Source organism: Salvelinus fontinalis, chromosome 11 (genome assembly GCF_029448725.1).
Source record: "Salvelinus fontinalis isolate EN_2023a chromosome 11, ASM2944872v1, whole genome shotgun sequence".
Taxonomy (NCBI): domain Eukaryota; kingdom Metazoa; phylum Chordata; class Actinopteri; order Salmoniformes; family Salmonidae; genus Salvelinus; species Salvelinus fontinalis.
In genome coordinates this window covers 4,849,213-4,864,337 of record NC_074675.1, presented here as the reverse complement: position 1 = coordinate 4,864,337, position 15,125 = coordinate 4,849,213, and the positions used below count along the sequence as shown (strand labels likewise).

The following is a 15,125-nucleotide window of genomic DNA, read 5'->3' as shown; positions in this document are numbered from 1 at the left end:
CTTCAGTGTGGCTTTTGACATTATCGAACATTATCTGGTGCTGGAAAAAACGTATGTGTTATGGCTTTACACCCCCTGCTATATTGTGGGTAAAGAGTTACCTGTCTAACAGAACACAGACGGTGTTCTTTAATGAAAGCCCCCCCAAACATAATCCAGTTAGAATCAGGAATTCCCCAGGGCAGCTGTCTAGGCCCCTCACTTTTTTCAATCTTGACAAACGACATGCCACTAGCTTTGATTAAAGCCAGTGTGTCTATGTATGCGGATGACTCAACACTATACACGTCAGCTACCACAGCGACTGAAATGACTGCAGCACTTAACAAAGAGCTGTAGTTAGTTTCAAAGTGGGTGGCAAGGAATAAGTTAGTCCTAAATATTTCTAAAACTAAAACAGTTGTATTTGGGACAAATAATTCACTAAACCCTAAATCTCAACTAAAGTTGAGGTGACTAAACTGTTTGGAGTAACCTTGGATTGTAAAATGTCATGGTCAAAGCATGTTGATGCTACAGTAGCTAAGATGTGGAGAAGTCTGTCCATGATAAGGCCCTGCTCTACCTTCTTAACAACACTATCAACAAGGCAGGTCCTACAGACCCTGGTTTTGTCGCACCTGGACTAATGTTCAGTCGTGTGGTCAGGTGCCACAAAAAGGTACTTAGGAAAATTGCAATTGGCTCAGAGCAGGGCAGCACGTCTGGCCCTGGGATCTACACAGAGAGTTAACATTAATAATATGCATGTTAACTTCCGGCTCAAAGTAGAGGAGAGATTGACTTCATCACCTCTTGTATTTATGAGAGGTATTGATATGTTGAATGCACCGAGCTGTCTGTCTAAACTACTAGCACACAGCTCAGACACCCATGCAGACCCCACAAGGCATGCCACCAGAGGTCTCTTCACAGTCCCCAAGTCCAGAACAGACTATGATTGATGCACAGTACTACATAGAGCCATGACTACATGGAACTCTATTCCACAGTACTACATAGAGCCATGACTCCATGGAACTCTATTCCACCTCAAGTAACTGATGCAAGCAATAAAATTAGATTTTTTAAAAACTGATAAAAATACACCTTATTTAACAGCAGGGACTGTGCATACACACACACACACACACAAAATAACATATGCGCTATACACACACACACACACACAAAATAACATATGCGCTATACACACACGTACACATGGATTTTGTATTGTAAATATGTGGTACTGGTGGAGTCGGGGACTGAGGGCACACAGTGTGTTGTGAAATCCGTAAATGTTTTCAGCGTGTGCTGTTGGAATGCCCCGGGGGGAGTTTGAGTTCTAGGGGGAAAGACATCATTATAATCTCTGTGCTTATTGGACCAAAATGTTGCCATTAGATCCAATAGTGATGCTTCTTTGTATGAAAAAAGTACAGAAATGTAGTGACTCGCTACTGGAAGTGTCTCTGGATAAGATAGTGTGATAACTCTGAATTGCACTTGTCAGAACGTCAATGGAGACAAGTGAAAATAAAATGTGTACAACGGTGGATTCCAATGCAGCAATGGCTGCTCACATTTAAGGAAGTTGTCCTGATGGAACTCTCCACAGCCAGGATCCACAGGGCCAGGGTGTCCACTCTCCACGGCCAGGATCCACAGGGCCAGGGTGTCCACTCTCCACGGCCAGGTTCCACAGGGCCAGGGTGTCCACTCTCCACGGCCAGGATCCACAGGGCCAGGGTGTCCACTCTCCACAGCCAGGTTCCACAGGGGCCAGGGTGTCCACTCTCCACGGCCAGGATCCACAGGGGCCAGGGTGTCCACTCTCCACGGCCAGGATCCACAGGGGCCAGGGTGTCCACTCTCCACGGCCAGGTTGCTGGTGGTGGTGGCACATGTGTTTTATGAATCCTATATATTAAAATAATAAACACACAAAATAAGTACAAGGACCCCTGTTAAGATTCCTTTATTGTCCAATTGTACACAAAGTCCAATGGAAATGCAGCTTCAGCTTTATGTTCAGGCAACTGCTTAGCCAGCCTGTCAGCAACTGCAGTACAGTAGGACCCCTTCTCAAAGCACAGGAAGCAGCATGCAAACTCTAGACTTGACTGTCAGCTCTACTTGCCAATACTCATAGTTATTATGCTCTAGTATAGCAACAAGAGTGGTAAGTGCAATGAATCAAATGCAATGCAATGGCAGGACATAGCAATACTTATCAGTAGGTGTCAGTTCTGTTGCAGGTATTGAGCGGCCTCTGATACAATGAGTGATGGGCCTAACTGAAGAGATTGTATCTGAGGAGAAAGATGGATCAGACACAGGTTCAACTCCCCGTCTGCATGCCGGCTGGTTACCTACATACTACAGTATGAGGGATGGGGGTTTCCAGTTTATTCATCTTCCTCTCTCTCTCTCTCTCTCTCTCTCTGTCTCTCTCTCTCTCTCTCTCTCTCTCTCTCTCTCTCTGTCTCTCTCTCTCTCTTTCTCTCTCTCTCTCTCTCTCTCTCTCTCTCTCTGTCTCTCTCTGTCTGTCTCTCTGTCTCTCTCTCTCTCTGTCTCTCTCTCTGTGTGTCTCTCTCTCTCTGTCTCTCTCTCTCTCTCTCTCTCTCTCTCTGGTTCTGTCTGTTTCTTTAAAATGACAAACGATACAAGGCAGACAGGAAGCTGTCAACTGAGGAGGGAGTTTTACTCTTCATTCATTCATTCATTCCTCTCTCTCTCTCTCTCTCTCTCTCTCTCTCTCTCTCTCTCTCTCTCTCTCTCTCTCTCTCCTTTCTCATACACACCTGCTGCAATGGTACCTTCAGTTCTGATAAATTCAATGTGTTCTTCTTGGAAGGTTTTGTCACTAAGTGTTTACAGCCAAGCTACATGATTTCACTCAACCACATATGCTGACATGAGCTTAGGAATGTGTATCTATTGCCTATGAAGGTAAATTACATTGCACATGCTCAAATTAACAAAGTACTCCTGTTTAGAACAATGAACGCTAACATGAAAGTGATTAGGCAGAATCACTGACAACCATGCATAACCCATGCAGACAACTCATTTTGACTTGTGTAGTAAGTAAATAGTAAATAGCCTTATCCAAGCCAGAACAGCTCATAGGCCAGGAGCATATCGCCTGTTTCTGGACACTCTTAGAAAAAAGGGTTCCAAAAGGGTTCTTCGACTGTCCCCATAGGAGAACCCCTTTTGGTTCCAGGTAGAACCCTTTTGGGTTCCATGTAGAACAACTCAAAATGAGTTGTCTGCATGGGTTATTCACTAGTCTATCTCCTGTTTCTGTAACGTGAGGCATCTTGATGTACAGTCCACCCCCTGGACAGGACACTAGTCTATCTCCTGTTACTGTAGTGAGACAGCTTGATGTACCAGTACACCCCCTGGACAGGACACTAGTCTATCTCCTGATTCTGTAGTGAGGCAACTTGATGTACAGTACACCCGCTGGACAGGACACTAGTCTATCTCCTATTTCTGTAGTGAGGCATCATGATGTACAGTACACCCCCTGGACAGGACACTAGTCTATCTCCTGTTTCTGTAGTGTCCTTTTGTGTGGTTTATTAATCTACTTCCTGGTACAGTCCTTTTGTGTGGTTTATTAATCTACTTCCTGGTACAGTCCTTTTGTGTGGTTTATTAATCTACTTCCTGGTACAGTCCTTTTGTGTGGTTTATTAATCTACTTCCTGGTAGTGTACAGACCTTTGGGCTGAATTCTAAACACTTAACATACACACCCTATCCCCTCAGCCCTCAAATTAAGTAGACACTTCTGATGACGTTCTGTGACGTCTGATGAGTTTACACTTGCAGGGCGAGGGGCGAGGGGCGAGGGGAAAGGGGCGAGGGGCGAGGGGTGGAAGGAAGGAATAAATTATAAATGGATCGCCTTTGCCCGGAAATGTGTCACTCGTCCGTCCCGCGACGATTGTATTTTCAGCCTCTTACTTCCACTTGTATGTTGACTCCATATTGACGTTGAGGTTTTAAGTTTTGGTTAACTTTTCTTAGCTGATGTACAATCATCGCGAATTGAATTATGGGGTGTTTCAGGCCCCCCTGAAGTGAACATAATTGTACACTTGCACATAAGACTAAAAAGCAAATGCTGACAGGCTTACGTTGCAAACTTCCCTTGCTTGGCTATCATTTGGTTCAATGACAAATCTAGCCGCGGTGATTCGCCCAAGGGCGCAAGGCGAGGGTAAGTGGATGAGGATGTGTCTTTAATGAGTTTGAAACTCAGCTCAGGTGTGGTTTATTCATTTACTTCCTGGTACTGTATATAAAAGGCTTTACGTCCACAGTGACTAGACTATCATTAGCATCATACAACATTTACAGGAAAATCCCAGCTTCACATTGTGTTGACAAAACAAATCACAGCACACCCTGTAATATGAGCGGTGGATTTAGATGTGCGTCCCGAATGATGGGCCTGGGATTCATGAAACAGTGTAATACACCATCCTTCTTCTCTGGTTAACTTCAATGACTAAAGCAACAAGGGGACAGAATGATCCTCTCATGGAGCTGTATCTAACCACTGTAGGATTTTAATGAGTGTGTGTGTGTGTGTGTGTGTGTGTGTGTGTGTGTGTGTGTGTGTGTGTGTGTGTGTGTGTGTGTGTGTGTGTGTGTGTGTGTGTGTGTGTGTGTGTGTGTGTGTGTGTGTGTGTGTGTGTGTGTGTGTGTGTGTGTGTGTGTGTGTGTGTGTGTGTGTGTGTGTGTGTGTATGTGTGTATGTGTGTGTGTGTGTGTGTGTGTGTGTGTGTGTGTGTGTGTGTGTGTGTGTGTGTGTGTGTGTGTGTGTGTGTGTGTGTGTGTACAAACAAAACCAGTCCTCTGCTAGATCATTATCCATTCTCGGGCTCATCTGATTGTATTTCCAAACTTCACAAAAAGAGTTGTTGGACCTGCTTTGGTCTGTAACCACATCAAGTGTGAAGGGACAAGCTCCTCCCTGCCTGCCTGCATACCCTGTCTTTCCTGTCTTCCCTGTCTGGGAAGACGCATTAACATTAACATTAACGCATTAACATCAGCTAACCATGTGTATGTGAACTGTCTGTCTGCCCTCCCTGTCTGCCCTGTCTGCCCTCCCTGTCTGCCCTGTCTGTCTGCCCTCCCTGTCTGTCCTATCTGTCTACCCTCCCTGTCTGCCCTGTCTGTCTGCCCTCCCTGTCTGCCCTATCTGTCTGCCCTCCCTGTCTGCCCTGTCTGTCTGCCCTCCCTGTCTGTTCCCTGTCTGTTCCCTGTCTGCCCTGTCTGTCTGCCCTCCCTGTCTGTCCTATCTGTCTCCCCCCCTGTCTGCCCTGTCTGTCTGCCCTCCCTGTCTGCCCTGTCTCTGCCCTCCCTGTTCCCCTGTCTGTTCCCTGTGTCCTCCCTGTCTGTTCCCTGTGTCCTCCCTGTCTGCCCTATCTGTCTGCCCTCCCTGTCTGCCCTATCTCTCTGCCCTCCCTGTCTGTTCCCTCTGTCCTCCCTGTCCGCCCTGTCTGTCCCCTGTCTTCCCTCCCTGTCTGTCCCGTGTCTTCCCTCCCTGTCTGGCCTGCCTGCATTCTAAATGGCACCTTATTCCCTATATAGTGCACTACTTTTGAACAGAGTCCTATGGGCCCTGTAGTAGCGCACTATATAGGGAATAGGGTGCCATTTGGGAACGTAACATAAAACAGTGGCAGGTAACCTGATCTTAGCAGTGGCAGGTAACCTGATCTTAGCAGTGGCAGGTAACCTGATCTTAGCAGTGGCAGGTAACCTGATCTTGGCAGTGGCAGATAACCTGGTCTTAGCAGTGGCAGGTAACCTGATCTTAGCAGTGGCAGGTAACCTGATCTTAGCAGTGGCAGGTAACCTGGTCTTAGCAGTGGCAGGTAACCTGATCTTAGCAGTGGCAGGTAACCTGATCTTAGCAATGGCAGGTAACCTGGCCTTAGCAGTGTCTGTTAATCTGTATGCCAATCACTGTTGAAGTCTATATGGGAGGAGGGGGGCTGTCTGCATGACAAACACTGTTGAAGTCTATATGGGAGGAGGGGGACTGTCTGCATGATAAACACTGTTGAAGTCTATATGGGAGGAGGGGGACTGTCTGCATGATAAACACTGTTGAAGTCTATATGGGAGGAGGGGGACTGTCTGCATGATAAACACTGTTGAAGTCTATATGGGAGGAGGGGGACTGTCTGCATGACACTGTTGAAGTCTATATGGGAGGAGGGGGACTGTCTGCATGACACTGTTGAAGTCTATATGGGAGGAGGGGGACTGTCTGCATGACACTGTTGAAGTCTATATGGGAGGAGGGGGACTGTCTGCATGATAAACACTGTTGAAGTCTATATGGGAGGTGGGGGACTGTCTACATGATAAACACTGTTGAAGTCTATATGGGAGGATGGGGTCTGTCTGCATGACACTGTTGAAGTCTATATGGGAGGAGGGGGACTGTCTGCATGATAAACACTGTTGAAGTCTATATGGGAGGATGGGGTCTGTCTGCATGACACTGTTGAAGTCTATATGGGAGGAGGGGGACTGTCTGCATGACACTGTTGAAGTCTATATGGGAGGAGGGGGGACTGTCTGCATGATAAACACTGTTGAAGTCTATATGGGAGGATGGGGTCTGTCTGCATGATAAACACTGTTGAAGTCTATATGGGAGGAGGGGGGACTGTCTGCATGATAAACACTGTTGAAGTCTATATGGGAGGAGGGGGACTGTCTGCATGATAAACACTGTTGAAGTCTATATGGGAGGAGGGGGACTGTCTGCATGATAAACACTGTTGAAGTCTATATGGGAGGAGGGGGGCTGTCTGCATGACAAACACTGTTGAAGTCTATATGGGAGGAGGGGGTCTGTCTGCATGATAAACACTGTTGAAGTCTATATGGGAGGAGGGGGGCTGTCTGCATGATAAACACTGTTGAAGTCTATATGGGAGGAGGGGGTCTGTCTTTATGATAAACACTGTTGAAGTCTATATGGGAGGAGGGGGGCTGTCTGCATGATAAACACTGTTGAAGTCTATATGGGAGGAGGGGGGCTGTCTGCATGATAAACACTGTTGAAGTCTATATGGGAGGATGGGGGTCTGTCTGCATGACAAACACTGTTGAAGTCTATATGGGAGGAGGGGGGCTGTCTGCATGACAAACGTCAAGGGCAGCCAGAGGTCAGTAATCCTGGCAGAGTCAGTAAGGTACAGAACGGCAGACAGGGTTACGGTCAGGGCAGGCAGAGGTCAGTAATCCAGAGCAGTGTCAGGCAGGTACAGAACGGCAGGCAGGCTCAGGGTCAGGGCAGACAGAGGTCAGTAATCCAGGCCAGCATCAGGCAGGTACAGAACGGCAGGCAGGGTCAGGGTCAGGGCAGACAGAGGTCAGTAATCCAGGCCAGCATCAGGCAGGTACAGAACGGCAGGCAGGGTCAGGGTCAGGGCAGACAGAGGTCAGTAATCCAGGCCAGCATCAGGCAGGTACAGAACGGCAGGCAGGGTCAGGGTCAGGGCAGACAGAGGTCAGTAATCCAGGCCAGTGTCAGGCAGGTACAGAACGGCAGGCAGGGTTAGGGTCAGGGCAGACAGAGGTCAGTAATCCAGGGCAGCGTCAGGCAGGTACAGGTGCAAGAGCATAACAGGAGTACGGGGAAAACATATTGGTAAGCTTGACAAGACAAGACATACTGCAACAGACAAACAGAAAACACAGGTATAAAGGCTCAGGGGATAATGGGGAAAATGGGCGACACCTAGAGGGGGGTGGAGACAAGCACAAGACAGGTGAAACAGATCAGGGTGTGACAAACCCAGTGTTTCCTAACCCAGTGTTTCCTAACCCTAACCCAGTGTTTACTAACCCAGTGTTTCCTAACCCTAACCCAGTGTTTCCTAACCCTAACCCAGTGTTTCCTGACCCAGTGTTTCCTAACCCTGACCCAGTGTTTCCTAACCCTAACCCAGTGTTTCCTAACCCTAACCCAGTGTTTCCTGACCCAGTGTTTCCTAACGCTTACGCAGTGTTTCCTGACCCAGTGTTTCCTAACCCTAACCCAGTGTTTCCTGACCCAGTGTTTCCTAACGCTTACGCAGTGTTTCCTGACCCAGTGTTTCCTAACCCTAACATAGTGTTTCCTGACCCAGTGTTTCCTAACCCTAACCCAGTGTTTCCTAACCCTAACCCAGTGTTTACTAACCCAGTGTTTCCTGACCCAGTGTTTCCTAACCCTAACCCAGTGTTTCCTAACCCTAACCCAGTGTTTCCTGACCAAGTGTTTCCTAACCCTAACCCAGTGTTTACTAAACCAGTGTTTACTAACCCAGTATTTACTAACCCAGTGTTTCCTAAACCAGTGTTTAATAACCCAGTGTTTACTAACCCAGTGTTTCCTAAACCAGTGTTTACTAACCTTAACCCAGTGTTTACTAACCCAGTGTTTCCTAAACCAGTGTTTACTAACCTTAACCCAGTGTTTCCTAAACCAGTGTTTACTAACCTTAACCCAGTGTTTACTAACCCAAACCCAGTGTTTACTAACCCTAACCCAGTGTTTACTAACCCTAACCCAGTGTTTACTAACCCTAACCCAGTGTTTACTAACCCAGTGTTTACTAACCCTAACCCAGTGTTTACTAACCCTAACCCAGTGTTTACTAACCCAGTGTTTACTAACCCTAACCCAGTGTTTACTAACCCTAACCCAGTGTTTACTAACCCTAACCCAGTGTTTACTAACCCAGTGTTTACTAACCTTAACCCAGTGTTTACTAACCCTAACCCAGTGTTTACTAACCCAGTGTTTACTAACCCTAACCCAGTGTTTACTAACCCTGACCCAGTGTTTACTAACCTTAAAACAGTGTTTACTAACCCAGTGTTTACTAACCCCAACCCAGTGTTTACTAACCCCAACCCAGTGTTTACTAACCCAGTGTTTACTAACCCTAACCCAGTGTTTACTAACCCTAACCCAGTGTTTCCTAACCCAGGGTTCTGGGGACCTAAAGAGGTGCGCTTTTTTTCCATCTCATAATCAAGCCTTTAGTTGAATCAGGTGTGTTAGTGGTAGGGCAAAGGTAAAAATGTTTTTCCCATTGATAATCATTTGTTTTTCCTATGGATAATAGTGTGTTTCTCCCATGGATGATAGTGTGTTTTTTACATGGATAATAGTGTGTTTTTCTCATGGATAATAGTGTGTTTTTCCCATGGATAATAGTGTGTTTCTCCCATGGATAATAGTGTGTTTTTCCCATGGATAATAGTGTGTTTTTCCCATGGATAATAGTGTGTTTCTCCCATGGATAATAGTGTGTTTTTCCCATGGTATTCCCAGGTATTTAATTTAAATAATTCAAGTGTTTAGGTTGGAGTGTTTGTTCCTGTTTCTGAGGACGGCGTGGGGGCATCCCAAATGGCAGCCTAGCCCCTATATAGTGCACTACCTTTGACCAGGCCGCCCATTTGGGACAAAGCCGTTGTGTGGGCCCCATGCAGGGGAGTGTTTTGGTTTCAATACGAGAACAATTATAAAAGTTCAGTCGGCCAATGTGTGATATTTCCATACAGCACCACACATAGACGTGGTGGTGTGTGTGTGGTGTGTGTGTGTGTGTGTGTGTGGTGTGTGTGTGTGTGTGTGTGTGTGTGTGTGTGTGTGGTGTGTGTGTGTGTGTGTGTGTGTGTGTGTGTGTGTGTGTGTGTGTGTGTGTGTGTGTGTGTGGATAGATAATATCAGTCATCAGAATTGTTTCCTCAGTGTTCATTTATTCAGTCATAGAATTTACAGATTTAGCATAATCTGCAATAAATAACTATTTATTAAAAAAATTCAAAAAAATCTAGATAATGAATAATAAATATAAATTAACTAAATCTATTGATTCAAGAGAAATAAAAACTCTTAACAATGATAATATACCATTGAGTATTGTGCGTCATTTCATAGATTAAATAAATACATTTTATAAATAGATGTCCAGTTCAGGCCTTTTGTATCAAGGTAATATGTAACTTCAATATGTATCTCCACTGTGTCTCCGGGGGGAAGTTTCCCTGAGGTACAGATCTAGGATCAGCTGCCCCTCCCCCAATCCTAACCTTCACCATTAGAGGAGAAATGATAAACTGACCCAAGATCAGTATCTAGGGGTATCTTCCCCCTACACCTAGCCTTCACACTAGACACGGTTGGTCATCTACATGATGCTTGATTTGAGCCTCTGGGCTTGCCGTCTCTTCCTGCGGTTGTCCTTCTTCAGCTGGAACTTAGTGGCCAGTTTGGAGGCTTTCTCGTAGATGGTAACCAACTCGGACAGAGCCTTCCCCTGGACTGTGGGGTCACTGGTCTGAGATAGAAGATACAAGCATTAACTATCAGGTTATCAGTTCATCAGGTATCACTGGTCTGAGATAGAAGATACAAGCATTAACTATCAGGTTATCAGTTCATCAGGTATCACTGGTCTGAGATAGAAGATACAAGCATTAACTATCAGGTTATCAGGTGTCATGATGATGGTGTCTATACAGTAGACTATACTACAGTCATGATGATGGTGTCTATACAGTAGACTATACTACAGTCATGATGATGGTGTCTATACAGTAGACTATACTACAGTCATGATGATGGTGTTTATACAGTAGACTATACTACAGTCATGATGATGGTGTCTATACAGTAGACTATACTACAGTCATGATGATGGTGTCTATACAGTAGACTATACTACAGTCATGATGATGGTGTCTATACAGTAGACTATACTACAGTCATGATGATGGTGTCTATACAGTAGACTATACTACAGTCATGATGATGGTGTCTATACAGTCATGATGATGGTGTCTATACAGTAGACTATACTACAGTCATGATGATGGTGTCTATACAGTAGACTATACTACAGTCATGATGATGGTGTTTATACAGTAGACTATACTACAGTCATGATGATGGTGTCTATACAGTAGACTATACTACAGTCATGATGATGGTGTCTATACAGTAGACTATACTACAGTCATGATGATGGTGTCTATACAGTAGACTATACTACAGTCATGATGGTGGTGTTTATACAGTAGACTATACTACAGTCATGATGATGGTGTCTATACAGTAGACTATACTACAGTCATGATGATGGTGTTTATACAGTAGACTATACTACAGTCATGATGATGGTGTCTATACAGTAGACTATACTACAGTCATGATGATGGTGTCTATACAGTAGACTATACTACAGTCATGATGATGGTGTCTATACAGTAGACTATACTACAGTCATGATGATGGTGTCTATACAGTAGACTATACTACAGTCATGATGATGGTAGCACAGTGCTTGAGGATAATTCATCCAGAAAGCTGGTGATTTAAATGTTGCATAGTCCATGGGATGTTTCATTCTAATTGACATATCCTTAATTTCATTTGTAACAAAATAAGTTCATGTCATTGCTATGTGGCTTCATCTGCTAAAATATGAAGCGATGACCATGTGAAAGTAGACGACACCAGATCTGTGTTCTGCTTCATGGAGGGAAGCTCACCTTGACGGCCCACAGATTCTGCAGGTGTGTCCTCAGCTCAGGTATCCTCCCCAGGAAATAGTGTTTCTGGAGATGCTGAATTTTCCCCTTGACATAATTCAGACTGTCCCTCACTTCCTGGTCCCCCGTCTGGTTCAGCATCTGACTGAAGATACTCAGATACACGTCCAGAACCACACTCATCAGCACCCTCCGCTCACTGTCCTGAGGGAGGGAAGGAGGGAGGGTGGGAGGGAGGGAGGGAGGGAGGGAGGGAGGGAAGGAAGGAAGGAAGGAGGGAGGGAGGGAGGGACGGGGAGGGAGGGAGGGAAGGAGGGAGGGAAGGAGGGAGGGAGGAGGGAGGGAGGGAGGGAGGGAGGGAGGGAGGGAGGGAAGGAAGGAAGGAAGGAAGGAAGGAAGGAAGGAAGGAAGGAAGGAAGGAAGGAAGGAAGGAAGGAAAGAAGGAAGGAAGGAAGGAGAATACTTTTAATATTTTAAACGTAGTTTTGTGTCCAGCCTAGCCCAAGGGTAAGCTGTAGTTCCACATTGGTGATGTTAGTCTGAAGGGGATAACGATGTGTAACTATATATCTTACCTCAAACGTGTCCTTGGGGAAAACAGGGTTCCCGTTGAACAGCTGGTCCTTGGAGATCTTCTGAAAGAGCAAGACATGATGACAATCAGTGGTGTTGCTTTTCTCCTTCAACTTGGTGCAGTTTATTGCGTATAGTGGGCTCTTCTACCCCTAATCACAAGTATAGTGTCTGTCAGACCTGGGCTAAATACGTCAAATAACTTCAAATACATCATTTAGTTTGTCCAGTACAATGGCAACAATGGAGTAGTCCCAAAAGTGCAAACTCCAAGCTACATCTAAGCTAAAGCTCACCTCAGATGGAAGTGTTTGAGCCAGGTGTCTATGGGCCTACCTGGAAATGCACTGTTATGATGATGTCATCATTTTCTGTTTCATTTCAGTCTCACTGACAAGTCTTTCCTGCTTGGGCAGGAAGTGTGGAACTCCTCTTGGTTTTAGTCAAACATTTTATCTCTAACTCATCAACATCCAATGTTCTCCCTGTTCTGTCCTACTGTTGGTCTCCCATTAGGAAGGAGATCTCCCTGTTCTGTCCTACTGTTGGTCTCCCATTAGGAAGGAGATCTCCCTGTTCTGTCCTACTGTTGGCCTCCCATTAGGAAGGAGATCTCCCTGTTCTGTCCTACTGTTGGCCTCCCATTAGGAAGGAGATCTCCCTGTTCTGTCCTACTGTTGGCCTCCCATTAGGAAGGAGATCTCCCTGGTCTGTCCTACTGTTGGCCTCCCATTAGGAAGGAGATCTCCCTGTTCTGTCCTACTGTTGGCCTCCCATTAGGAAGGAGATCTCCCTGTTCTGTCCTACTGTTGGTCTCCCATTAGGAAGGAGATCTCCCTGTTCTGTCCTACTGTTGGCCTCCCATTAGGAAGGAGATCTCCCTGTTCTGTCCTACTGTTGGCCTCCCATTAGGAAGGAGATCTCCCTGTTCTGTCCTACTGTTGGTCTCCCATTAGGAAGGAGATCTCCCTGTTCTGTCCTACTGTTGGTCTCCCATTAGGAAGGAGATCTCCCTGTTCTGTCCTACTGTTGGCCTCCCATTAGGAAGGAGATCTCCCTGTTCTGTCCTACTGTTGGTCTCCCATTAGGAAGGAGATCTCCCTGTTCTGTCCTACTGTTGGCCTCCCATTAGGAAGGAGATCTCCCTGTTCTGTCCTACTGTTGGCCTCCCATTAGGAAGGAGATCTCCCTGTTCTGTCCTACTGTTGGCCTCCCATTAGGAAGGAGATCTCCCTGTTCTGTCCTACTGTTGGCCTCCCATTAGGAAGGAGATCTCCCTGTTCTGTCCTACTGTTGGCCTCCCATTAGGAAGCAGGAATCTAAAGTTTGCTGACGCAAACACAGCCAGTAGAGGCCAATTAGCTGTCGTGTCTGTCTGTCTGTCTGTCTGTCTGTCTGTCTGTCTGTCTGTTCGTCCGTCTGTCTGTCTGTCTGTCTGTGTGTCTGTTCGTCCGTCTGTCTGTCTGTCTGTCTGTCTGTCTGTCTGTCTGTTCGTCCGTCTGTCTGTCTGTCTGTCTGTCTGTCTGTCTGTTCGTCCGTCTGTCTGTCTGTCTGTCTGTCTGTCTGTCTGTCTGTCTGTCTGTCAGGAGAAACCCCTGTTTCCCCAGTTAATAATGTGTATGATACTTACATAGTGGCCTGTCAGTTTGTCTATGTTGCTCTTCATGGTATTTGATGTGTACTGAGCAGCATTACTCCATCCTAAAGTCATCCAGCCCATCAAGCAGAAACACATCACAGCCCTTGATAACACATCCATGGTCCTCAACCTCACGCTGAAGATCCTTCAAAGCTCAATAGTCCTCAATCGGTGTACGGAAACTTCAGTCAAAGGCCTTGACTTGAGTTGACTTAACGAGACCGCCTTGTATCTGACACTACCCAAGTCTTGTTCTTCTGTGTCTGTCTGACTGATGCTGAGGCTAAGACAGGCAGGTATTTATATAGTTGAGGCAGAGGCAGAAACGATAGAGGTGTGAGGTTGTGGGTTCTCTGACTGAGCGAAGTTTCCTTTAAATCACACACCAACACACGGCCGCTCAGTAACACCTTTCTTTGCAGCAGAGCATGGGGTCTTGGGTTGGAATCCCTAGGAAACAGGTAGTTATGACACGTTCTGGGGAAGTTCTTTGGTGATGTGGGTATGATGAGGGGGAAGAGGAGGAGAATCAGGAGAAGGTATGTGGTGAGGGGGACGTCTGGGTTGAAGTCATCTTAGAATGAACAGGTGAAGAGCTTTGTTACGTCCCAAACGGCACACTATTCCCCTACATAGAACACTACTGTTGACCAGAGGCATGACGGGCGGTTCGTGATTAGTGGTTCTGGCTGATCAACTAATGAAACTGTGGTGTTTCCTCTAACTGGTTTTGTAGTAAATGATGCATGTGCTGATGTAATACTGAAACTAACACCAAACTAACACTCTTATGAGGTAATGCAATAACTGATATATTTAATCTGTTGGTCTCTGTAGGCATAGTTCTCTTTCATCATTGTAGGGCTGCCTCCCAAATGGCACCCTATTCCCTACGTAGTGCACTACTTTAGACCAGGACCCATAGGGGTAGTGCACTACTTTAGACCAGGACCCATAGGGGTAGTGCACTACTTTAGACCAGGACCCATAGGGGTAGTGCACTACTTTAGATCAGGGCCCGTAGGTGTAGTGCACTACTTTAGACCAGGACCCATAGGGTAGTGCACTACTTTAGACCAGGGCCCATAGGGGTAGTGCACTACTTTAGACCAGGACCCATAGGGTAGTGCACTACTTTAGACCAGGACCCATAGGGGTAGTGCACTACTTTAGACCAGAGCCCTATGGGGGTAGTGCACTACTTTAGACCAGAGCCCATAGGGGTAGTGCACTACTTTAGACTAGGGCCCATAGGTGTAGTGCACTACTTTAGACCAGGACCCATAGGGGTAGTGCACTACTTTAGACCAGGACCCATAGGGTAGTGCACTAC

General features: G+C 46.1%; 1 protein-coding gene across 1 annotated transcript; it reads right to left on the bottom strand.

The window, feature by feature from the left end:
- Nucleotides 1–9,972: 9,972 nt before the first annotated feature.
- Nucleotides 9,973–14,044, bottom strand: LOC129864901 (interferon gamma 1-like). Its single transcript, XM_055937216.1, has 4 exons — nt 13,784–14,044; nt 12,156–12,215; nt 11,581–11,784; nt 9,973–10,367 (listed from the first exon to the last, which is right to left on the bottom strand). Exons 1-4 carry the CDS (start codon nt 13,910–13,912, stop codon nt 10,218–10,220), a joined length of 543 nt encoding a protein of 180 aa, XP_055793191.1. The 5' UTR covers nt 13,913–14,044; the 3' UTR covers nt 9,973–10,217.
- Nucleotides 14,045–15,125: the final 1,081 nt, after the last annotated feature.

Excerpts from the sequence above, each read along its gene's own strand:
- LOC129864901 (XM_055937216.1), bottom strand. The coding sequence starts at position 13,912 with ATGGATGTGTTATCAAGGGCTGTGATGTGTTTCTGCTTGATGGGCTGG. Across the intron at positions 11,785-12,155 it reads TCCCCAAGGACACGTTTGAG|GACAGTGAGCGGAGGGTGCT; the intron begins GTAAGATATATA and ends TCCCTCCCTCAG. Across the intron at positions 10,368-11,580 it reads AGAATCTGTGGGCCGTCAAG|ACCAGTGACCCCACAGTCCA; the intron begins GTGAGCTTCCCT and ends CTTCTATCTCAG.